Here is a 25,412-nt window from a genome sequence, read left to right as displayed (position 1 = left end):
TCGGGCGCTATAATGAGCACCTGGAATGACTCCGCGAACGGTGCTCATATAGCTCATTGACCTTCCTCGCGACTGGGACCTGGAGCATCATGGAGAGGACCGGCGTCGGGCAACTAGGTGCCTGAAAGAGCGGTCCCTCAGAGCCTTGGGTTTCAGGGTGCAGCAGTCCTCAAAAGTCTTGGAGTCGTGGTCTGAATTCACACAACACTGACAAACCAGATGGGGTCTGTCACAGACGCCCGTCAGTGATATGATGCATAGGGCTTAACCACACTGGTTCCTTGGGGGACATCCATACACACAACGGAGTGACAAATCTCAAAAAAAGAATCTCGACAAAACGTCAAAAAAGTCAGTCAATAAATGACTGGAGGTAGCTCTCTCTGGATCTGCACTGACTGGCACAGAAAGAAAATAATTGATATCATCACGCTGGGGTGGCTCTTATATAGGCACTGCACACTTCACTTCTGGCGTGGACAACATAGAGCCAAATAACACCAGCTACTGGTGTGCAGAGGTATTGCTAAAAAAGTTTCCCAATCCAGTCTGATGCCTGGGGATTATTCATATGTAATGAGACTACGATTAGAAGTCTCTATCAGATATCAGCTCGCAGTGAGTGTAAACTGGCTCTACCACTCACTTTCCAGTTTCATCAAAGAATCTTCACCATGTTTACTGGCAGACCCGTTACATCTGTTTAACTGGTCTGCTTCAGAAGAAGAGTCTCTGTAGTGTCCTTGTGAGCTCCAGGGGATCAGTCTTCCTTGATCCTTTTTCCGGCAAAGCCTTGGCTTGGGAGGACATTACCCCCCACAGTTCAGCAGTCTTTCGTCCACTTTCAAGTCCCACACCATATATGTTTGTGGGTCTCTGTCTTTCCTTTGTGTTCAGACTTCCACTTGGGGTCCATTCTCTTGCCAGTCAAATAAGGCTGGGCTTGGTTGCTACTAGGCCACACACAAAATTCCAATACTATTGTCTGGACAGAACGTCTGTGTGCCCTGGCCTAGAAACTGTGGGAGTGAACAATCCTACTGTTATCTTCCACCCACAGTTCACTGCAGTGTCTGACTTACAGTGAAAACTCAGTTAAATGAGTAGCCAGTTCAAAACATTCAAAAGATTACTTTAGAATCTTAAAATGTACTGCCAATACCCAATTTAAATTGCTGCCCTCCCATGGAAAACCAAGGCTGGTGTCACCCTGATTGGTGACCCCTAAACTTCCATTAAAGAACAGGCCAGAACTATATTTCTCTCTGTGTCCTCTGAAGCTTTACTGCAAACGTGGAGCTAGTCCAGCCTATACATATTCCTAATTTATTACTGTCTCTCAGGTCTTCCTAAGAGGGTGGCTGCCAGCCACTACTCCAGCTTAAGACTTCAGACTGAGGTTGTGGAAAGGGAATCTGCCTTTCAGCAGGTTTCTCGTGCAAAGAACAGATAGGTTGTGATCCTGCGGCTAAGAAACGAAATTAAATTAACTGATACACTATATAGAAAACACATGCATTCAGAGCCAGTTATTAGTTTCTCAATGCGCTGATCAAAATATCAGCAGTATCTAAAAGAGAAAAAGGACGGCAACCACGTGAAAACCCAGATTTTCAACAATACATCAGTAATCAGAAATCTTGCTTCTCTGTGGTTAGCTTAAAATTGTTAATTTATAGGTTTCTGGCACATTTCAGTGCCAGCTTCCCGGCCTGTCAAAAAGCAGCAGGTCTGAAGCTGAACTGTAAGGCATAAGCTGTGCCATTTTAAAGGAATGTCCAATTATTTCAGACCACAGACAGAACAGATTTAGACAAACAAATTAGCACAGGCAAAGCCAGTATGTCGCGCCTATGAGAGAGCTATCGGCTTTCGCAATGTTTTTTAGCCATGTTCTACAGCACCATGGCTTCTGTGCCGTATTGTAAAAATGTAAATTTAAAAAAAACGATGGCCCGGCCAGCTTTGACAGCATCATAGCCCTTTTTTAGGTCTCGCCTGAGCCAGAGCACAGGCGCTGCTCTGTGAGGCATTTAGTAAGGGCTTTTGAACTCTGAACACACGCTCGTGCATGTGCTTTTTTTTTATTAACCTGCAATTGACCTGTGCATGCGTCTTTCTAAAAAAGACAGCACGCAATTGGTCCAAGGCGGGTGCATGTCCCGCCTTCTTTGTTCCCTGGCCTAGGGTTCTTGGGAGCGAGCATCAATGCCATTTGTTTCCAATTATCGCGTTCGTGTTAATTGGAAACAGATGGCGCTCGTGTTTCTCCTTGTTTTCCCTTAAGAGTAAACCTTGTGGCAGCCATGAACCCTGCCTCGGGCTAAGGGAGCGCGTTCACTTCAAAGTGCACTTATTTACATCGAACATTTCTTAGAAGTGCCTGCGCCTTTAAATCCTGGCTGGAAGCTTTAGTTGTGTGCACAGGTTGGATAGAGGTTCGCAGTGGTATGGGCAATTTACACTATCGCATTTCTCCAGACCGTCCAATCCACCACCACCTTCCGTCCTACGCCGCATTTTATTGTCAGGGCTTCAGTAAAAGAGAACAGACTAATAATGTGCAGTGCAGACTTTGTCTATAAGTGAAAGAATTTCTTTGAAGGTTGCAGGTAATATGCGGTTCAGAGATATAAATTAGCACCCACGTTAGCGCCTCTGCCCAATTCTCTTATGATTCTTTTGCCATTCCAGCCGAGGTCTTAATTTCAGCAGAAGGGGGCGGCCTCTTCTAGGATATTAAGACGTGTGTGCGAGGTGTAGCGCTTACGAAGTTCAGACTCTGTCACACTGTCAGCACCTTTATCAGTTCCCCACATGTACTTTCTTATTTAAAAGGCGGGCAGCTGGTATGTCCTCGGAGACAGAAAGGTGTTTTTGTGCCACAGTAATTTGTACATCTGGGTAGAAAACACTTCTGTTCCTTCTCTTATGTGCGGAGGGAGGCCTGATGCATTAATTTAGTGCGGCGTGGTATTGTGTAACACTGTTGGGAGGAAGGAGCAATGGCGTCAGATATGCATATTCGGCAGTATGGCAAATCGGAAAAACAAGCACGAGGCTGTGTATACAAACAATAGGAGGAGCTACTTAGTTCAATGGACGTGCCTCTCAACCTTTGACTCTCCTAGGAGGGTGAGTGTAAATGGCTTTGGAGGGATATGTGTTCTTCTAAAATTAATGGCGATGCAAACATGTTTTTTGGCAGGTGAAGAGTGTTTTCCGGACTGGTGATCCCATTGAAGTCTGTGGGAAGTTAGTGCTCTGGTTAGGAGATGGGTCCAAGGAGGGGAGACCCTTCAAATGAAAGTGAGTTAAGAGGTAAGAAAATATTGCCAGGGCACCTATGCCTCTTTCACTTTTGTCACCATAACAAGGAATGGACATTCCGAAACTTCAAGTGCTGATCAGTTCCCGCGAACTGGATAACATGCAAATTCTAGACTTTGCCCTTATTGCAGCATCTCAAAAAAGGTGTAGCTACATCTCCGTGACGCAGAGTGGAAGGAACATCTCCAAACATGCAGTACCAGCGATGCTAAAAACTGTGAGTTGCAGTTAGAAGAACCGTAAAAGCCATTTAATGGTTTTAGCCAGTGCTTAATTTGAGCCGGTTGTTGCAGATGGGGCCCACCAGCACTTATTTTTGGGTGCCTGCACTCACTTTTCGTCACCAGACTTTGACCCAAAGCCAAAGAGTGAAAAATACTAAAGAAGGAAGAAGACAAAAACAGCAGGGACACATAGAGAAAGCATGCATGAAAAAGAACCTGAAAGATTGAAATACAGGTGCACAGATTGTATGGCGGTAGAAGGAAGAGGCATGAGGTGGAATCAAGACTATGCAAACTTGATATTTGACAGTCCTGACATTTTTCAGCGAAAGCTTTGGACTTCCAAGAAAAAGATCTGGTACCTGCACTCATTCATTTACAAGGTAAGCACTGGCTTCAGCGCTGAATGGCCACAAAATCACATCAATTCCTGGTGTCACATGTCAATTGATATGCATAATTCTTTACATTTTGTATATTTAAATTAGCGCTCTCTTTTGTTATTTTTCCCTCTCTTAATTGTTCAAGTATGTCCGGAAGTGCGGTTTCCTTCCTGCTTCTGACAAGTTCCAAAGCTCCTTCAGTGCTCTGTACCAGAATCACGTTTTATCCAGAAGAGGGGCTGTGGTCAGTGGTGTCTATTGATCTTTCAGTGGTGGTTGTCCGAAGCGACAGATGATGGCCCTTGAAAGTGATGAGGTGTATACTTGCCTGAATTGCAACATTCAACAAACTCGATTTCCTCCAAAGGGTTTGGGGTATTTTGTAAAAATTGGACCAAATTAGACTTTTTGGCAAACCTTAGTTAACAGAAACGTGCAAAAAACACAAACCGTTTCATAAGAGGGTTGTCATGACGTTTTACAATACTTTTGTGGTCTGCCTGTTGAGCCTGAATCTCTCCAAGTTTGTGGGAGATTCACCGTTCCATAGAAAACCTTTAAAAACAAAAAAACAAACAGTGCTTTTTTAGCACAATTACCTTCGAGTTGAACTTGAAAACAGATGTGTCATGGATTTTTTTTTTTAATTGTAGTTTCATATAGCCTATCATTTTTTTGCAAAATGAATGCGAGAAAAACACTGTCATGAAGTGTGGAATAACTGAAAAACCTTTTTTTCTCTGTCTTATCTCCTACTATGCCACATCAGACAAAAATTGCCTTATGCGAGTAAAGTTTGGCCTTGCTTCAATATAAGCAGTCCAGCCCAGACTGCCAGGCCATGTCCCATTTGAATAGACACGCAAGCAACCCTAGACTGGCTTCAGCCTAATTGGGCATCATTTGTAAGGTGTAGCTTGAGCCTTGTGTCAGAGTCAGCACGGGGTCCACGTTTAGGCACACCTGTCACAATCATGGCATCACTGAGAAAGCCACCAAGATAATAACTGGAATTTATCTAAAGTCTCAGCCACTGGCAATCTCTCTGAGCTGCATACCAGCCCATCATTTTTTACCCACTGCAACTTCAGATGCCAACCAATCATTTTGCACCCCAACATTAGTTTGTCCGTTTTTGAAAATGTGAATTTTGATATCGGATATAAGCTTTTATTTTGAATAATTAAACTCATCTTTCCAAACAAAAGCTTTTTATTTGCTCAAAATGAAAGATTTTTTCCTGAAATACAAGCTTTTCATCTTAAGTAACATATATGGTTCCCAAAGCTCAGCATGTCTTTTTTTACGTTCTCGCCCATGAACAGATTCTGGTTTGATTGTTAATGTATCACTATCTTTAGCCAGTGATTTACACCAACATGCCATGAGCGGCCACAGTTATGACAAGAATCTTCTCCTTAGACACTGTAAGTTCTTTTTTAGCAGGAGAAATATAGATCCATCTTTGCTAGAACAAGTGATTTAAGTGGGATGAAAAAGGTTGGAGGTCTCTAAATGGGACATAGTCCAGTAGGCATAACAAGGAATCCTTTCCAAAAGTGGCTTAAAACATGTAAACTAATTCCTGCACTTTTTATATATATATTATTAATGTGCGTTTGTAGAGCTCACTACTCACTCAGGAGGATATCTTGGCACTGAAAAGCAGGTGAAGAGACATGTCTTTAGTGTCTTGCAAAATTCAGGAACTGAGGAAGTGACTCTAATGTGCAAGGGTAGTTTGTTCCAGGTTTTGAGAGCGAGGTAGGAAACGGCCTGGCTGCTGGATCCGTTTGTGCATATGTGGGTATGTGTGTAGGAGTCAGTCAGGCTGAGTGGATGTGTGGGGTAGGTGTGTGAAAGTTAATTCGATTATTGAGGAATATTGGGTTGAAGTGCAAGGGTTTGTTTATGTGCATGCAGAGTTTGAAGAGGGCTTGTTTGTGGATGGGGAGCTAGTGGAGATCCTTGGGGTGCAGGGTGATGTGGGTGCAAGGGAGGGGGGAGTCTGAGTGTAAGTCTGGCAGCTACATTTTGTGTGGTCTGGAGTCTTCTGGTCAGTTGTGTGTAGATTCCCACTTAGAGTGTGTGCCATAATCCAGCTTGCTGGTGATGGAGGTCTAAGTGACAGTTCTGCAGGTGTTGAAGGAAAGCCATTTGAAAATCTTGAACATCTTGAGTGTGTGAAACAGGATGTGGAGAGACTGTGTACACTTGGCATGGCATAGCAAGCTGGTTGCCGACTTTTATTCTGAGGATCTGATAGAGACTTCTAGCCACAGATTCCTTACCTTTTGAATTATCTCCTGTAATCAACTGGATCTGGAAATTTGCCTTCTGTATTTTATTTGTGGAGTTTTTTTTTTTTAGTAAACTGGTGCACCTGTTGGTATTTATACTCTTGTTGTCAGTTTTTTATTAAACGTTTTTTCTTGGTATCTACACTAATTTCTTTTTTACTTATCAGGGTTTCTTTTATAGTTTATATAGTAAAAGTATAACAAGCACAGGGCAACATTTTCAAATAGGTTACGTGGTTCACTCGCCATTCAATAACTCCTTATCCCCCGCCTTCATCAAGCATCGTATTGGGAGACACTAATATTTTGGGACAACCATACAAAAGAGCCCCCCTCTTTACCCGAACGCACGATAACGGTTTCCGAATACAATGGGCTGTACCATCACCTTCGGCACCTTGCCCACGGTAAGCCATGACTGCGACTGTTGGAACTAAGAAAGACCAAGAGAAACAAGCTTGAACGCAGAGTGAGCGCGAGGGAAGCACTGCGTGTTTATTTTTGCATCTCGCTTTGTGAAAGCGCGATGCAAAAACAAACACGCAGCGTCTAGGGTGACCAACTGGCATTGGTGCAAATTCAGGACGGTGAGTGTAAAAATTCAGGACAAAGGGTCAACATTCAGGACACAAATTCAGGACAGGAGGTCAAAATTCAGGACAAAACTTCAGGACAATAGATACGTTTTACAGACACATCAGAGGAGGTCCTGCAATAGTATATAAGTAAACCCACATATTCAACCATTTGCAAACCTATCCATCATGTATCCTTCCAACTATCAATTCACTCATCCATCCCTTCATCCATCCTTTCACTCATCCATCCATCATCCATCCACCCTTTCATCCTATCCATCTGTACACTCATCCATCCATCCATCCATTCACTCATCCATGCAGCTATTTACCCTTTCACCCATCTAGCCATCCTTTCACTTACTCATCCATCCACCCAGTCACTCATCCTTCCACCCAGCCACCCTTACAGTCATCCATCCATCCTCCCTTTCTCTCTCCATCGAACCTTTCACTTAGCCATCCTTCCTTCCATCCATCCACCCACCCATCCATCTACTCATCCACTCATGAATCCATCCATTGACCCTATCACTCATCCATCCTTTCTCTCATCCATCTATCCTTTCACTCCTTCACTCATCTATTCATCCTTTTGTCCATCTACCCTCCCTTTCACTCACTCATCCATCCTTACATCCACCCTTTCATTCCTCGGTCCATCCATTTCCCCTTTCACTTATCAATTCATCAATCCATCATTTCACTCATCCATCCACCCACTCACTCACTCATCATCCACCTTTTCACTCATCCATCCTTTCACTCATCCATCCTTTCACTCATCCATCCACCCTTTTACCCATCCAGCTACCCTTCCACCCATACATCCAGCTATTTACCTTTTCTCTCATTCATCCTCCCACTCACTCATCAATCCATCCATCCTCTCATTATCCATCTATTCAATCATTCGTTCATCAATTCACCCTTTCACTAATTCATCCAGCCATCCACCCATCCCTTCACTTACTTACTCGCCCACCTTTTCATATTAATTTTTGTGCCAAGCCTTTTTGAGAAGAGGCCCATCAAGAACTTCACCCTCGCTGCAGGAGCTATTCCAGGACTGGGACAGAAGCCACCCAGGGCGGAGACAGGATCCGCCACAGGGGGGACAGGAGCAATCACAGGTGGGGGGGGGGTGGCAGGAGCCACCACATGGGGGGACAGGAGCCATCACTGGGGGGGGAGGAATCCACCAGGGTGGGCACAGGGGTGGGCATGCAGTATTCAAGTATCGTGGCCCCTCCAGGGTAGGGTAGGGCTCCTCACCCCCTCCTGGACAAGACAAGACAAGACAATGAGAGGACAGGCTCTCTTTCCAAAATGTTAGTTTTGCCATCCCCCACTGTGATGTACAGTACTTAAAGGAGATACTCCAAGAGAACTGATTTAACTGATTGTCCTCCATACTTTGTTAATCAGTGTGGGTGTGATTGTGCCATTTCTTTATTTTATTACATTATAGACTGCATGTTTGAAGAACCGAGGTTTGCTTACAATTTAGTGACAGTAATTAAGCTCTGTGAAGAGAACCACGTGCTGCATCGGTGTAATCAGGGCCGGTTCTATGATGTTTGGGGCCCTGGGCAGGAAGGGAATGTGTGAGGCCACTCTAAATCGCAGAGACATGACGCATCCAGGGCTGTTTGCATCTGAAGAGATGCCCCTCCCTCTCAGTCACCTGCGTCATGTCTCCTTTTTTGTCCGGCCCAATTAGAGGGCCGGACTGGCGCGTGCAAGGCAGCATGACGAAGCTTCGGATAAGAAACGTTGTCACGACAGCCGTAATGCAGGAGAGCCAGTCCAAGTGGGCCGGAACAAAAAGCCAAAGGGAGGCAACTGAAAACCCTCCTTTTCAATCGGAAGCCAGCGTTTAACATAAACGCTGACGTTACCCAATGAAAATGAGGGGCGGGGCTTCGAGTCCCCTTGTTGAAACTGACTTCATTACTATAGCTCTCGCAGGCGAGGAGCGCATGCACGCTCCAGCGCCAGGTGAAACCTAAAAAACACATATTTGCGGTCTCAATCCCTGAGATTTTGTGTATCAGGGATTGGAGACCCCAAAAAGGTTTGTACATTGGCCCTCATCTCCTCTGGATTCCATTACCTCAGGGCGGTGTGACAACTCAGTGCCTTCCTTTAAAACTCGACTGGCTGTTGTTTGCAGTGCTTTTGTTGAAATGCATCCTTGCTCCAAAAACTGTTGGCGAAGATGCATTTCATGTTAAAAAACAGCCCAAACCCAGATTTGCATTTCTAGTAATTTCGTGCAATTTCGCTGTAATTACGTGAAAGCAAATTACGCAAATCCCTAGCGGGAATAGGGAGAATGCCACAGAACAGGCGGTGTGTGAAATCCATAATACAGAACAGGGCTACTCTTTGGTATTGGTTGCTGTGTTTGTTCTCCCATTTCCTTCCTAAATCCTTAGTTTGCTTTGGACTTGAAATTCCACCATGGATTTATTTATTTATTATTTATTTGAAGAGTTTTATATAGCGCGAACATGACCCATCAGGGTATCAGAGCGCTGTACAGATAGCAGTCCAGACTTACATGAAGGGAAAAACTGCAAAAAAGGAATAAACAAACATAATTACAGTTAAAGTATGAACAAACAGCCTGGTAGAATCAAGATCCAAGGGTGTAAGCCTTAAAATAGCCAAGCTAGGTGACTTCAGGTTTGCTACTGGAGGAATCTGCTCAGAAAGAGCATTTTTACTTCTTTTTTGAAGGAGCCAGTCGAGGCGTTTGTACTGATTTCTGAAGTTTGATCGTTCCATATTATTGGGGCTAGATCAGAGAAGGCACGGTTATATAGTTTTTTGTTGTTGAACTTCTGTGGTTTCAGCACTAGGGAATTGTCGCTCCTTGTGGTGCGGCTACCACCAGATAGTTTGAGTTTTATGGCCAGGTAGACAGGAGTGTTGTGGTGGAGGGGCTTATGAGTCATGCATGCTATCTTCAGCTGGATCTTCACTTCAAATGAAAGCCATTTTAGCAGTTTTAGGCCTGGTGTGATGTGGTTGAATTTTCTGGATCCTGTGATAAGTCTAGCAGCTGAATTCAGCGTAGGTATCCCTTAGTAGCGCCAGCCTTGCTTTAGGTAAGCCTGCAAGAGAAGCGCTGCAGTAATCTAATCGGGAGATTACTAAGGCTTGATGTTACAGATGTCCTTCCGCTGTGGTTTAATCTTGCTGTAGCCCAACTTTACAAAGCTGGTAAGCACTATTAACAATATCTTCTTTGCTAAGATAATTCTTATGTATTTGCATCACCTTAAACCTTGTTTGTTGTTCATACCTTTAGCATACGTTTAGCATTCACCTTTGAAAACCTTATAGTGTATTCCCTGAAATATGAGGGATGTGTGGTTCATGAGATTGCAACACTCCAATTGTCTCTTCTCTCAGTCACTCCCATTCCTCTCAAGCATTTATTACTGCTATTCATGCTCACTCACGCATGGGCAGAGCTGCAGTCTGAAGAGTGGGGGGTATGGTCTTCAGACTCTGTTGATCAAGCCCCAAAAGTCCTGAGAAGACCTTCTTGTTTTGTGTATAAGTGAAGGACACATGATGGAGGCAGAGAAATTTAAGCTAATTAACTCCCACCGATAGGGACTCCTGCCCACACCCTCTACCACCAGTGCAGTAAAAGCATGTGCACATTTCTCAAACAGTGAGTGGGACTCACTATCTAGGAAGGGAAGAAATCTATTCCTCATAGCTGTACCTTCAATTAGGCAAACCCATTGACCCCGTATTGTCACAAATGAGATGAATTTTTCCTTGAAGTACTGGTGCAACATCTTGGTGATCAGAAAAAGCCAGTATGGTACTATTCCTCTGCTTGAGACCCTGTAGCAGCAGGGCTCCCTTCATGCCTCCACTTTATACTCGCTGCTGCCCACCTTGTAGAAGCCGCTCAAATTATTGTATTCAGATAACATGGATGGTGGCTATCATTTTGAACATAGCCCATGTGGGAATATTTTTAATTCTTTGTTGGTGAAATTTTCACTATTTTTAACCTTAGATTTTATAGAGCTGACAAAAACCTATGTGGTATCATACGTGGGTAGAAGCCAAGGCACTCGGATTGATTTTAATATTTTGTCTGATTATTTTAATTTACAATCAGTTATTTTTAAGATAACTAAAGTATATTTTAGTGATCATTATCCACTAATATTAAACTTGGTGGTTCCATCTGATGAGTTAATCACGCCAGAAAGAGTACCACTTTTTCTCCTACTAAAAACAAGGGGTTAATCAGGAAGTAGTCTACTGTTAATCCAGACCTTGTTCTGGAGATTATAAAGCGTAACCTTGAGCAGGTTTTGGATTGTCTGGAAGCTAATTAAAATATTCCTGTCATGCTCGAATCATATAATGCAATAACCGAGACAATTAAGGTACTCTCAACTAAGAGTAAGCTTGATAGAATACAGAAAAATAAAAGGTGGTTTAACAGTGAATGTTCTCAGCTCCATAATAAATTAATGAAGACTTTAAAAATTAAACCAAGTGACAAGGTGGCAGTAAGACAGATGCGCTTAGACTATAAGCGCGCGCTGAAGAATCGTAAGATGGAGATCAGGAAAGACGCATGGGGTCAATTACATCTGGCATCGCAGAGTAAAGATTCCCTTGCTCAGTCGCCCCTTACTGCAAAGTCCTTGTGGAGGTTGATGATTACTTTCCAGGTCGTGTTCCTTATGCCTCTTTTGCCTCTGGCCTTGCTGGGTCCTTTCACGACGGTGCCGTATCTCTGGAGTAGTAACACGATGCCTAGATCTGGGATGTGGGGGTATGTCATCACCGCTGTTACCCTCTTCTGTGCTGACCTTGACTCACACGCTGCCATTAGATTGAAGGTTCTGTATGCTTCTTCCATCTTCTTCCATTGGAAGAACTCCCGGTACTTTCTGTACAGGGCTTGGGTGACGAAGGTTAAAAGGAAAATGCATCCTGAGGTTGAAGCTTGGCAGGTTAGCACCTCTCCTTCTGGAATCCCTGTTGGTTTGATGACCTTATATAGGAATAGGTCTCTACCTAGCTTGGGCCCCTGCTTGACTTTCAATTCCCATGGCATAACCTGGGCGTGTCTACGGGTGAGATTGTACCCACTGAACGGTTTGGAGGCGTTCCCCTGTCTAGTCCCCTCCACGCTGAGTTAGGGAGCGCAACGTTACCAAGCTCTAGGATCTCACCGCACGGTCCTCTGGGTTTCTACTTTGCCCCCTTAGTCAGCAAACTGGGACCAGCACGCTGGTGTCCTTCCTCTACCTTCTTCAAAGGCAGGTGGGCCTTTTTCCGAAAATGTGCATAATTTGCAAATATGATGCAGATTTACTCCGCTCAAAAGTCAAGGTCGTAGATCCAGAAATTATCAAATTTACTTCCACTTAACAGTGATTTCAACTGATAAGAACAGATTATACACTTGATCTTAGCTAAAAGGCCGAGAAGCCAGTCAGGGCCCTGGATCTCAAGTAAGCAGAAACTGGCTATTCACCTCCCAGAAGAGAAAAAAAATGTCTCTTGTCCACAGAAGTTGCTAGGACCTTCTGTGGGCATGTATGGTAGTTTTAACAGTGACACTAAACTCTTCACTTCAGTGTGAGAAAGTGCCATCTTTCTTGCATGGTATGCCCCCACTCTTTGCTGAATTGCTGAATGTACTTTGACTGAGTGTGCCCTGGACTCCTGCCAATCAGGTGCCCAGGGCCTATGTTCCTTCCCTAAAAACCTCAAACCCAAATTGGCAAGCCCTGGCCACATGCCAGCCCCTGGTAAATGGTACCCTAGGTACCCAGGGCCTTGTGACCATGGAAGGCCTCTAATGGCTGCAGCACTCATTGTGCCACCCTTAGAAGCCCTGTACCCTAACACACACACACTGCCCTGGCAGGCTGAGTGTCTGGGTACAAGACAAAACAAAGAGTCGACATTGCACACATCCCTGTGTGCCATGCCCACCACCTACACTGCCCTGGCATACATCAGCCACCTCTCTAGCTGGGTGCCCTATGCCAGTGGTGTGGGCACAGGAGCATGAGTCCTGTGCCTCTACGGTACCAAGGTCCATTCCTGGGCACTGTAAGTCCAGTGCTGCCATTTAAGATTACATGGTGCTGAGAGCTCGTCAAACATGAACTCCACAGCACCATAATAGCAACACTGAAGACTGAGAAGTTTGGTATCAAACTTCTCAGCACTTTAAACCCGCACTGATGCCAGTGTGGGATTTAATGTACCAAGCACCCCAGAGGGCATCTTAGAGATGCCCCCTGAAACCTTACCTACAATCCACGTCTGGTCTGGGAGGCTGCCTAGGCTGCCACACAGCAGACATGTTGCTGGACCCCTGGGAAGGAGAGCCCCCGCTCTCCTGGGCCTGCAACAATGCACATCCTGGGCGAGGTGCTAGGTCTCCTCCCCCAGGATGGACAGGGGGAAGCTTCAAAGGCATGCCGCCTCTGTGAGCTTCCCCAGGCCACTTGCTACCCCTACTTTGGCAGGAAGCCTGGCCGGAAACCCCAAATAAGGACAGGGGATGTGCCAGCCTGCCAACCCCACCCCTCAGGTGGGGGAGGCGAGGTGAAGCACATCTCCGGGCGCTCGCCATCTTGAAGGACTAGGCTACTGCCCCCCTCCCACAGGAGGGTGGCAGGATAGGGGGTGTACCCACCCCAGGACAGGGACTCATTGGTCCCTGCCCTTTACCTACCTGTAACGTCCCTAAATCTAGCATTTAGGTGCACCCTGAACCTTCCTTCCTTAGATTCCAGATTCTGAAAAACTAAGAATAGCAAGAAGAAAGAAGACCTGCAGTGCAGCTGCTAAGAAGAGGAAGACACCAACTGCTTTGGCCTCAGCCCTACCGGCCTGTCGACCCTCGAACCTGCTCCATCCCGGCACCTCTTGTGGCCAGCAACCTCACAAACCCCGGAGGACCTGGCTACCTTTTGGCTCTAAGCACCTGGGACTCCCATGAACAGAGGCTGTGCGCAAAACCAGCTTCTAACCCCAGGCATCAGCCCGGAACCGCGAACCCTTAACACTCTGCACCCGCCAAGCCTGGCCTGTGCCGGAGTGAACAAAGACCCCGAGGACATCCCCCTGGTGACTGTGACCCCGAATCCGGCACCCAAGGACTCACCTCGACACGCCTGACAACGCCTGCAGCCTCAGAACCAGGTACCCCCCCCCCAACCGCGATCAACAGAGGGTAAGATTTCCAGACACCAAAAGGCACCCCTGCACCCGGCGCCCTGCGGCCCCCTGTGCCCAACTCCTGGGTACCTACCTATCCTCCAACTACCCAACTTACCTCTCGAAGTGGTGGTGGCACCTGAAGAATCTTCGTCCCCGAGCTTGCAGCCTTTTTTCAACCAGGAACTTTCCCATTGAAATCCATTTAGAGTCCAAAGGCTCAAAAGCACCCTGCACCCAGCCGCCCGAGTGGCCCTGGCAGTGTAACCTCTACACCTATCTACTTCCCCATTTGCCCTGAGCAAGTGACCAGGAGCCCAGCTCCCACAGCTGCGTAGCCTGCTAGTCAGGAGCCACCAACCAAGGCCCCCCTGCTTCCCATAGGATAACATTGGGCCTAACTCACTCTGCACCCGGCTGCCCCTGTGCCGCTGAGGGTGTAACAACTGTACTTACCTGACCCTGGGAGACCCCTGAGTCTGTGCCCAGAACCTTAACTCTGCCAGTCGAGTACTTACCCAAAAGCCGATAACCCAATTTTCCTCCATAGGGTAACATTGACTGGTTTCTTCTGAAATTTCTTCTAAGTGTGGAGTTTCTAAAACTTAAAATATTCACCAAAAATCAACCGAGTAACGAAAACGAAAATACTCACCTGCTATTAGGAGAGATCCCAGTGCTGGATCTTGGTGCCCAGCACTGACCCTGAAAAATATTCTCAACCGTACTTACCAGTAACCCAATTTTCTTCCATAGGAAATCATTGACTGTTTTTCTGTGAAATTTCTTCTGTGTCTATTTTTGCAAACTTCAAATATTCTTTAAAAATCGTACCAACTGTGAAAACTTAATTACTTACCTGTTTTAGATAGAGGTCCCAGTACTGAGTCTAGGAACCCAGTACTGGATTACAAAAGTAACGAGAACATACTTACCTGCAACTTGAATTTTCTCCCATAGGGAATCATTGACTGTTTTTCTATGAAATTTCTTCTGTCCACTTTTAAAATAGCAAAATATTGTCTAAAAATCACAACAGCAACCAAGTCGACTTTTATCACATGTTTCTAAGAACTGTCCCAGGACTGAATCTAGGATCCAGTCCTGGAGTTACAAAAGTAATCCTGAAAGTAATCTATTGCAAATAACTTAAAACTTACATTGAACTCAATGCATTATTGTGTTTGAAATTGTGTTGCCTATTGCAACAACCTGTATACAGTATTTACAAAAGCCAATTGCATATTGCAAAAGTATTTACCTAAAGCCTCTCATTCTGAGAAAGTATATTTTAATACCTACTGTTGGTTGTAAAATAAAATAAAAACATATATTTTTTATATAAACCATTGGCCTGGAGTTCAGTTATTGAGTGTGTGAGACCATTTGCTGGCTGAGAGTGTACAACAAATGCTTCACTGTCCTCGGATACTGCCTTACTGCTCGACCAAGCTACCACTTTAGAGAGTAAGGTTGTATCTAACTTTAACCTCTGCCAAACCTCTGGGGACTGTGAACTCTGTCCACACTGTACCTATTTGGGAACAGTATATACAGAGCCACTTTCTCACATTCAGTTTCTGCACGATTCTCTAAAACATGTTTTAAACACGCGTGGTCCCCAGGCCTGACCCTGCAGTACCATCCCTAGTGCTCTGAACCTACCACGGGTCTCTTCGCACCAGAGGCAGCTGCTTTTTGCACCAACAACTGTGTGACGACGAGACACGCTGTGTAGAACCGGTGGGGCCTCAGCCCGGTGCAAGCCTCATTCTGCCTTGTCGTGGGCGTCCTGGTGCGTAAATAGGCCATGCTAAGCTCTCAGTAACATCACATAACAGAAAAGCCGCATGAGGCGGCAGGTCAGCCCTTCCCTCACGCCGGCGCCGTAACATCACCCGACGGTCCATATTTTAATAACATGACGGGAGCCGAGCTTACGGGCATACAGAAGTAAATCGTTGGAGGACGGGGCAGTTACGCCTCTACCTCTATGCACCCCCACCAGGATCCCTGCCGCCCCCTATGGGCATCTCTGGCGCGAGACAAACCCCACAGCTCGCTCCACACCCTGGCTGCCGCCGAGCGGCTCATCTTTGCATTTCCTCAGCACGAGCGGGAGGGTGCGCTGTATTTACTCGCTGCCGCCCCTCCCCCGGCACATGTGCCTGTGCAAGCTGAGCTCATCGCTCCCGTGTGAAATGTGTGTCAGTGGGCCAGGCGGTCACATGCCGCCGACACGAGCGAGCTGATACTGCAGCCGCTGCCAGCGCCGCCGCCGCTCGCTGCCCGCGGGCACGCAGGGAGGAAGGAAGGCAGGGCGCCGCATATATACACAGCGCTGTGCGCCGCCGCGTCAGACACGGGCCGGTGCTGCAGCCAGCGCCTCGACGCCGTCCAGGACACGGACTGTGCTTTGCTCCAAGTTGCGCTCCCACACCAGCCTGGCCACGCACTGTGGGCGCACAGACCCCCGCCCAGCCTGCCCACTACCACCATCGTTGCGCATCCAACCAGCTTGGACCCTTGGAGTGCTTGCACCGACCTCGTATACTGGCATCCTACAAGCTCGGGCACCTGGCACAGAGGGCAGGGCATCTGCAAGAGGCACCCCAGTTCATATCGAATTACCTGCAGGCCCTTGTGCCCCCCAAAGAGATTGTATTCTGCTGTATGGTTTCAAGCCTTCCTACTCGCTATCCGGCGTCAACCCGTAGCGATCAATTGTGGTTACATTAGGCTCGGCGCCTAAGCAGTGGCACGTGGGTGTAGCGCTGCACTTCCTGCCGTGGCACCGGGATAGAAGAACCCCTGGCCTCTAACGTGTGTCCAACCACCCTCCGGAGCCACCGTGCCACCACTGGACCCGGCTCTCCAGCACCATCCATCTATTCGAGCCGGAGCTACCGGGAGTTCCCTGGGTCACCAACCCGTCGGTGCCAGCAAGGAGACGATGGACAGCAGCCCAGGTAAGGATGTCACTGCAGCTGGGCTTGGTCGAGAGTGGGCGACCCCGCAGTAACAGGCTTCTCTGCACTCGTTTTACGATGGGCATCGTGGCACGCCAGTGGCCGGCGTAGTGCTGTTAGTGACGGCAGTTTATGATAACGTATATTGTATTTTATAACATATAGGAGCGCTAAGACGAAGCATAAAGCAGCACGCAGGCGCTTTTTAAAACACCCAGATGACAAGATCTGAAAATAGAACAGACGGTCTGCATCACGTTGCGATCCTGTGCCAGCTGAACTGCCTCTTTTATTAAACACAGAGGTTTAAGCATAGGGCTCGAGAGTCATGACTGGCAGGGAGTCCTCGGTGCCCCAGGGCCCTCCAAGATGCCACGGATGGCAGCAAGCCATGCGTGCTGTCCTGACACTGGGCGCCCTGTGGCAGGGCGCGTCTGGTACCAGGGTGCGCCAGATCCTGCGTAAGGCGGCCTCCTCGGCGGTGCCTGGCGAGGGCTCTGCGATGCCCTGGGCATGTGACAGGTTACAGACAGGTAGCCTTGGAAACCCAGCGCCTCGCGGGTGCTCGCCACCAGCGGGAGCTTCTTTTGACATATAAAATGGAGTGATAAAGAACTGGTCACTCCCCGGGGGGCCTGTACATGTCTGGGGTTAGCTATGCGCCTTCCTTAAATGGAGACTGGGGCTCCTTCTAGCTCCCCAACCCACGTCCACTGCTCGGGCTGCGTAGGGCACCGATGGCTGGCATGAGGGAAAATGTATCAAATGGAGTTCATTATGGGCACTGAGGGGTACAATTGGTTTTAGCCAGGGTGTGAGGAGAGATGGGAGCGGCGTGCCCGCAAAGGGCAGGGGAAGTCTTTGTAAAGGGCATTCCTGTTGGCAGAGGGATGTACACCCGGAGGGAGCTGGGTACAAGGTCTCACTGCAGCTGGAGCCGGGCGGACCCGCTTGGGGTGCAGGCGGCACGGCAGCAGACAGCCGAGGAGTGGGCAGGGGTAGGACGCGCCCCTGGCGGCGGTGTCAGCAGCCGCAGCCGTACGTGTGATTCTTGTGAAAGCATCCTGCCCTCGCGGTTCCTAGAGAGCGCGCACAGGGAAGAAGGGCACTGTACAGCGAGGGCAGCTGACACTAGCAGTGCAGGGCAGCAGTGACTGCTGGGAAACTGCAAGGATGCAGCGGCTACCGGAGACGCTGCAGGGAGACAGTGACTGCTGGGGGAGCGTACCGTAGGTGCTGCTGGGAGAGAGTAACTGGAAGAGATACTGCAGGGAGAGAGTAACTACCGGAGGCGCTGCAGGGAGAGAGTAACTACCGAAGGCGCCGCAGGGAGAGCAACTGGAAGAGACACTGCAGGGAGAGAGTAACTGGAAGAGATACTGCAGGGAGAGACTAAGTACCGGAGGCGCTGCAGGGAGAGAGTAACTACTAGAGGCGCTGCATGGAGAGAGTAACTACCAGAGGCACTGCAAGGAGAGAGTAGCTACAAGAGACACTGCATGGAGACAGTAACTGGAAGAGATACTGCATGGAGAGAGTAACTACAGGAGACACTGCATGGAGACAGTAACTGGAAGAGATACTGCAGGGAGAGAGTTACTACAAGAGACACTCCATGGAGAGAGTAACTTGAAAGATACTGCAGGGAGAGAGTAACTACCGGAGGCGCTGCAGGGAAAGTAACTGGAAGAGACACTACAGGGTGAGAGTAATTGGAAGAGATACTGCAAGGAGAGAGTAACTACCAGAGGAGCTGCAGGGAGAGAGTAATTGGAAGAGATACTGCAAGGAGAGAGTAACTACCAGAGGCACTGCATGGATAGAGTAACTGGAAGAGATACTGCAGGGAGAGAGTAAGTACTGAAGGTGCTGCAGGGAGAGAATAACTACCGGAGGCGCTGCAGGAAGAGTAACTGGAAGAGACACTGCAGGGAGAGAGTAACTAACAGAGGCGCTGCATGGAGAGAGTAACTACTAGAGGCGATACAGGGAGAGTAACTGGAAGGGATAGTGCCGGGAGAGAGTAACTACCAGAGGCACTGCATGGAGAGAGTAACTGGAAGAGACACTGCATGGAGAGAGTAACTGGAAGAGATACTGCATGGAGAGAGTAACTGGAAGAGATACTGCAGGGAGAGAGTAACTGGAAGAGACACTGCAGGGAGAGAGTAACTGGAAGAGATACTTCAGGGAGATTAACTACCGGAGCACTGCAGGGAGAGAGTAACTACCAGAGGCGCTGCAGGTAGAGTAACTGGAAGAGACACTGCAGGGAGAGAGTGACTGGAAGAGATACTGCAGGGAGAGAGTAAGTACTGAAGGTGCTGCAGGGAGAGAATAACTACCGGAGGCGCTGCAGGAAGAGTAACTGGAAGAGACACTGCAGGGAGAGAGTAACTAACAGAGGCGCTGCATGGAGAGAGTAACTACTAGAGGCGATACAGGGAGAGTAACTGGAAGGGATAGTGCCGGGAGAGAGTAACTACCAGAGGCACTGCATGGAGAGAGTAACTGGAAGAGACACTGCATGGAGAGAGTAACTGGAAGAGATACTGCATGGAGAGAGTAACTGGAAGAGATACTGCAGGGAGAGAGTAACTGGAAGAGACACTGCAGGGAGAGAGTAACTGGAAGAGATACTTCAGGGAGATTAACTACCGGAGCACTGCAGGGAGAGAGTAACTACCAGAGGCGCTGCAGGTAGAGTAACTGGAAGAGACACTGCAGGGAGAGAGTGACTGGAAGAGATACTGCAGGGAGAGAGTAACTGGAAGAGATACTGCAGGAAGAGAGTAACTGGAAGAGATACTACTGGGAGAGAGTAACTACCAGAGGCACTGCATGGAGAGAGTAACTGGAAGAGATACTGCAGGGAGATCGTAACTACTGGAGGCGCTGCAGGGAGAGAGTAACTACCAGAGGCGCTGCAGGTAGAGTAACTGGAAGAGATACTGCATGGAGAGAGTAACTGGAAGAGATACTGCAGGGAGAGAGTAACTGGAAGAGACCCTGCAGGGAGAGAGTAACTGGAAGAGATACTTCAGGGAGATTAACTACCGGAGCACTGCAGGGAGAGAGTAACTACCAGAGGCGCTGAAGGTAGAGTAACTGGAAGAGACACTGTAGGGAGAGAGTAACTGGAAGAGATACTGCAGGAAGAGAGTAACTGGAAGAGATACTACTGGGAGAGAGTAACTACCAGAGGCACTGCATGGAGAGAATAACTGGAAGAGATACTGCAGGGAGAGAGTAACTGGAAGAGATACTTCCGGGAGAGAGTAACTACCAGAGGCACTGCATGGAGAGAGTAACTGGAAGAGATACTGCAGGGAGATCGTAACTACTGGAGGCGCTGCAGGGAGAGAGTAACTACCTGAGGTGCTGCAGGGAGAGAGTAACTGGAAGAGAGACTGCAGGGAGAGAGTAACTACCTAGGGTGCTGCAGGGAGAGATAAACTACAAAAGGCACTGGATGAAGAGTAACTGAAGAGACACTGCAAGGAGAGTGTAACTGGAAGATACACCGCAGGGAGAGAGTAACCATCAGAGGCACTGCACGGAGAGAGTAACTGGAAGAGATACAACAAGGATAGAACAACTGAAAGAGACACTGCAAGGAGAGAGTATAAGAGACACTGCATGGAGAGAGAAAGTGGAAGAGATGCTGCAGGGAGAGAGTAACTACAAGAGACACTGCATAGAGAGAGTAACTACAAGAGACACTGCATGTCGAGATTAACTACAAGAGACAATGCAGAGAGAGAGTAAATGCAAGAGACACTGCGAGGACTGAGTAACTCCTAGAGACACTGCGAGGAGACATCACCTCCAGGAGGCACAGCATAGAGTTAGAACCTTCAAGAGACACTGCAAGGAGAGGGCAACTACCTGAGCACTGCAGGGCAGTAGTGACTGCCAGAGACACTGCTGCGAGAAAGTAACTACACAAATTACTGCAGGGCATTGAGAATACAAGAGGGACGGCAAATAGACAGCAACTACCAGAGACACAGCAGGAGATAGTAAATGCCAGAGGCATCCATGACATTTGGGGGACTGGAGGAACTTAATACTGTTCCGGGCACTACATGTCTCTGGACAGCAGACAGTGCTTTTGATATTTACCAGTGGTAGTGACTTTGGGAAGTAAGGGAGCTGTCTTATGGGATGTACGAGGAAATTAGGACTTTTTGCAATACATGGAGTCCTAGGATAAAATCCTGGATGTTTGGGGGATATGTTATGTACCTCACCTGGCAGGTCGGGATGGTCTCTTCCCATGAAAAGCAGAGTTAGTACTGATTTTCATAAGGCGGGTCTCTGTCTAGAGTGGCACAGTGGGCGAAAAAAATATGATAAGAGTTGGATGGTACTCAGAGCGATTGCCAGTGTTTTATATTATTGGCAAGCATTCTTTTCATCACCTTTTGTGAGTTTTGTTATGGAAGTCAAGTCAAATTTTGGTGGTCTATGAATTCTTGGGACTTTATGGAGCATTTGGAATTGTGTGTGTGTGTGTGTGTCACTTTAAGGTGTGTGTACACTTATTTGAAAGTAGTGGCAATTGGGTTCTTCAGAGTATAATTATGCACACTAAGAGAAATGTCCTCCTGAGATAATATGGGGACCCAAACTCATGTCATCCTTTGGGTTTTCACCCTTTTTGGATTTACAACTTGCTTGATCACAGCAGTCGTCAAGAGATGTTTGAACGTCTTCCGTTACCAGTCTGTAAATGTTTTCAATTCTGATTATCATGGTGCTCTGGATAGCAGGAGCACCCAACTCGCCAAGGAAATGTTTTATTTCTGTATATATTGAGTTGTGCGGGCACGGGAAAATAATTTAGCCCAATCTCCTATTGCACATGTTCTTTGGGCATTAACAGTTTTGAGGAGGCAACTTCCCCTGCTCCTGATACCGTGATGGCAGACATGAGAGCACATGTAGACAATGGATACTGTATTCTAGTACACACAAAACTTCAGTTCAAAATGCTCTGCTTCACATCGAAAGTTTTCATGGGATTAGCCTCGAGCGTGTAGTGAAGCAATTCTCCCATTTCAGCTTGAAGTGTGCCATGCAGCCAGCTTCACTGCGACTACTGCAGGACAACAACTTTAATGCTTAGCAAGTGAGTGGCAGCCTTCCCATCATTCGCTCCAGATCTCAGGCACTCCCATGGACCTGGCAGCAGCTGAGGATCATTTGATCCTTCGTAAAAACCTTCTGACTTCCAGGGTGTTGAACACAGCAGTTCAATCTAGTGCTCAGTTTTTTTTGCGCCCTACGGCCACTTCAGTGGCGCAATATAAATAGCTTTCATACTATTAAACTGGGTAATAGTGACGCCGACGATCTGTGTCGCATAAAGTAGCACAAACTGTGGTATGAAGCAAGATATTATTATTATTATTGTCCTCACCATGAAGACATTTTTAGGGTTCAAAGCGAACTTTTGGCGTCACTCTTAATCTCTCGTAAACAGATGCCCTCAAGCACATAACACACACGAGTCCAAGGGGAGAAGTTCCAATCGTTGTTGGTATTCTGATTTTTCGTTACGCAATTATCCCCGTCTAGCCATTCAGTTGTTTGGGTTTAGCCAACACATGTTTCGTCAACAGCCTCCATCAGAGCTGTCTAATTCTCAACTCAAGTTATCCAAACTCTGAGATTGTTGATCACTTCCAATGTCACGACATATCATCATATCCATGTTCAAATTACAGTAGTGGCTCTCTACAATGTCTAGTTGAAAGAGTGTGCTCAAATTCAGCTACACCCACAATCATACCTGAAATGTATAATTACAACAATTGTACATTTCAGGTCTGGTGTAGCTGTAGTGTAGAGTAGTCATTCTCTATAATCTCATGTTGAAAGAGAGTGCTCAAATTCAGCTACACACAATCGGACCTCAAATGTACAATTGTTATAATTGTTGTGAATGTACGTGTCTGATTGTGGGCATAGCTGAATTTGAGTACACTCTTTTAACAAGACATTTTAGAAAACAAGACTGCAATTGGAATTAGAGTTTGATGATATATCGTGATTTTGCAGAATGATAAACATCCTACGTGCTTGTATAACTTGCTCTTAGACTTGTATAGCCCTGATGGAGTCTGGTGACGAAACACGTGTTGGCTAAACCGAAACAACTGAATGACTTGACTGGAATAACTGAATAAAGTACAATCAGAATACCAACAACGATTGACACTTCTATCCTGGACTGATATGTGTGTTATGTGCTCGTGGGCATCAGTTTAACTTGGGACCTCTTTTACCTTTGTGGGGTGTTGAGTAGCCGCCCCTTCTCTCTTGCGTGGTACCTTCCTTATGGAACTTGGTTTGATATGGCCTGATTGTGCGCCGGCTTAATCTTCCTAGCGACTGGACACTTGGCAACTTTTGATGAACAGCTCCTAAAGACAGCCATGGCCACTGGGATGGGAGTTACGAAGCTGTAGAACAAGCTCTAGGGTAGAATGGTGTCAGCAGGGACAAACTGTGCTGATTTCTTTTGTTCAGTTGTGCACGACTCACTTGCCTATTTCAAGATTTTCCAAAGCACCGGTTACCAGAGTCTGGTAACCGGTGCTTTGGAAAATCTTGAAATAAATAAACACAATGATTTAGCCGGCTGCCAATGCTAATATTACAATGCTCTTTGTTGGCCTGCCAGCTTACTGGTAGTCCGTTTTCAGGACCTGCATGATACAAGGAATCCTCTTTCGCAGAAGATCGATTACAAGCTTTTAGCAGAGGGTGGCGGATATTCTCTCTGACAGAAGGACCTGATTGATTCCCCTTTAGCAGGAGCTCACCCATGCTCCCTTTAGCAGGACCTGAGTGACCCATGCCCCCTTTAGCAGGAAGTGACGGATCTCTCTTTAGAAGGAGATTACTGATGCCTCCATCAATGTTCTTCTACCAGTGGCCACGGTACACTGAAGGCCTCGTGTCAGAACCCTGGAATGGGGTTTGTTAGTTGGGGCTCGCTGAAAGATACCCTATAATAGTGGGGTCAGGTCGGGGTGGACAGCAGCGCCCCTTCGTGGCTTATTTTTGGAATCAACCTTTGCTATTCACAAGATTACGCTGGGGGATTGGAAAGTCGACCCGCCATGAGGGGAATGTTTATCCAATTCACTAATCAGTCGGTAATGAGGGCTTAAGGCGACTCAGATGGTGTAGGTGGGGATTATCACAAAGCAGCAAAAGATGAATGGACGGGGGAGGAGAAGTCAGAGGCACCCATCACATGGGTGACGGAAAGAAGTAAAGGCCTGCAGTCCAAATGAGAGGGGGGGCAGAGGGCACTGGCTCTAGAAGGAAGATATGGTTCTAGATGGGAACACTGGCTTCAGAGAGGACTGATGCTTCTAGAAGAGCACTGGTTCTAGAACGGAGTGCCTGCTCCAAAGGGGAGATGGATGGTACTGGTTCTAGAGGAGAGCTTTTATTCTAGATGGGCGCGCTGGTTCCACAGGGGAGTGCTGGTTCTAGAGCAGTCTGCTGGTTGCATGAATAAGTGCTAAACCAGCAGCTATATATGAGTCCAGATGAGAGCACCGGTCCCACATGGAAGGCCTGATTCCAGAGGAACCTTTCATTCCTCAAGATAGCTCTAACACCAAGCAGACGCTCTGAATCCGGAAAAAAACTATAATGCCTATTGGGAGCCCTGATTCCGGGGGAGCCTCTAATTCCAGAGGGAAGAACAACTTGTAAATGGGAGTGCTGGTTCCAGGAACCCCTGATTTCGGAGGGAAGCTCTATTTGTACATAGGAGCCCTGATTCCAGAGGACCTCTGATTCTGGAGGGATGCCCAAACTGTAACTGGGAGCTCTGATTCCAGGAGAACCCCTGTTTCTGGAGTGAAGCTCTAAATGCAAATATGAGCCCTGATTCCAGAAGACTTTCTGATTCCAGAGTGAAGATCTGATAGTAAATAGGAGCTCTGATTCCAGAGGGAACATTGGGTTGCAAATCGGAATTCTAATTTTAGGGGAATACTTTCATTCCCCTAACCTTTTGATTCCAGAGAAGATAGTAATAAAATATACGTTTTTTATGTGGCAGCCCCCACTGTGCATTTGCTTTTTCTAAGCCTTGGAAATAAGTCTGTTTTTATGATGATCCGTTTTCGTTACTGTGTCATAGCATACTACCGTTAGGAGCATTCAGGAGATACGTTAGCTTCATTTCATTTTCTACTAAGAGATTAACTTAGTTTTAGAAAGGACGAGTGTGATTGCTCAAAGTGTTTTAAACATGAGTAAAACAACTAGAGAAGATATGAGCCAATTTTTTAACTGGAAGCATGAGCAGAAATCGTAGCTTCGTCCACTTGACCGAACTATATCACCCTGGGCAGATCACTTTAGT

The 25,412-nt window shown here is 47.0% G+C and overlaps 1 protein-coding gene and 1 pseudogene across 1 annotated transcript in view; one reads left to right on the top strand and one right to left on the bottom strand.

Annotated features, from left to right (window-relative positions):
- Positions 1–12,146: 12,146 nt before the first annotated feature.
- Positions 12,147–12,303, bottom strand: LOC146856497 (U2 spliceosomal RNA; annotated as a pseudogene).
- A 3,933-nt stretch (positions 12,304–16,236) lies between these two features.
- LOC146856496 (nuclear receptor subfamily 1 group D member 2-like) overlaps positions 16,237–25,412 on the top strand; it is a 50,923-nt gene continuing 41,747 nt past the window's right edge. The window contains exon 1 of the mRNA XM_085654662.1: positions 16,237–17,014. Coding sequence (XP_085510788.1) covers positions 16,999–17,014 — 16 coding nt within the window. The 5' untranslated portion in view covers positions 16,237–16,998. The remainder of the gene's footprint in view (positions 17,015–25,412) is intronic.

This window comes from Triturus cristatus, chromosome 4_1, assembly GCF_964204655.1.
Source record: "Triturus cristatus chromosome 4_1, aTriCri1.1, whole genome shotgun sequence".
Taxonomy (NCBI): Eukaryota; Metazoa; Chordata; class Amphibia; order Caudata; family Salamandridae; genus Triturus; species Triturus cristatus.
Note: the sequence above shows the minus strand (reverse complement) of the source record. Positions and strands in the feature narration are given on the sequence as shown.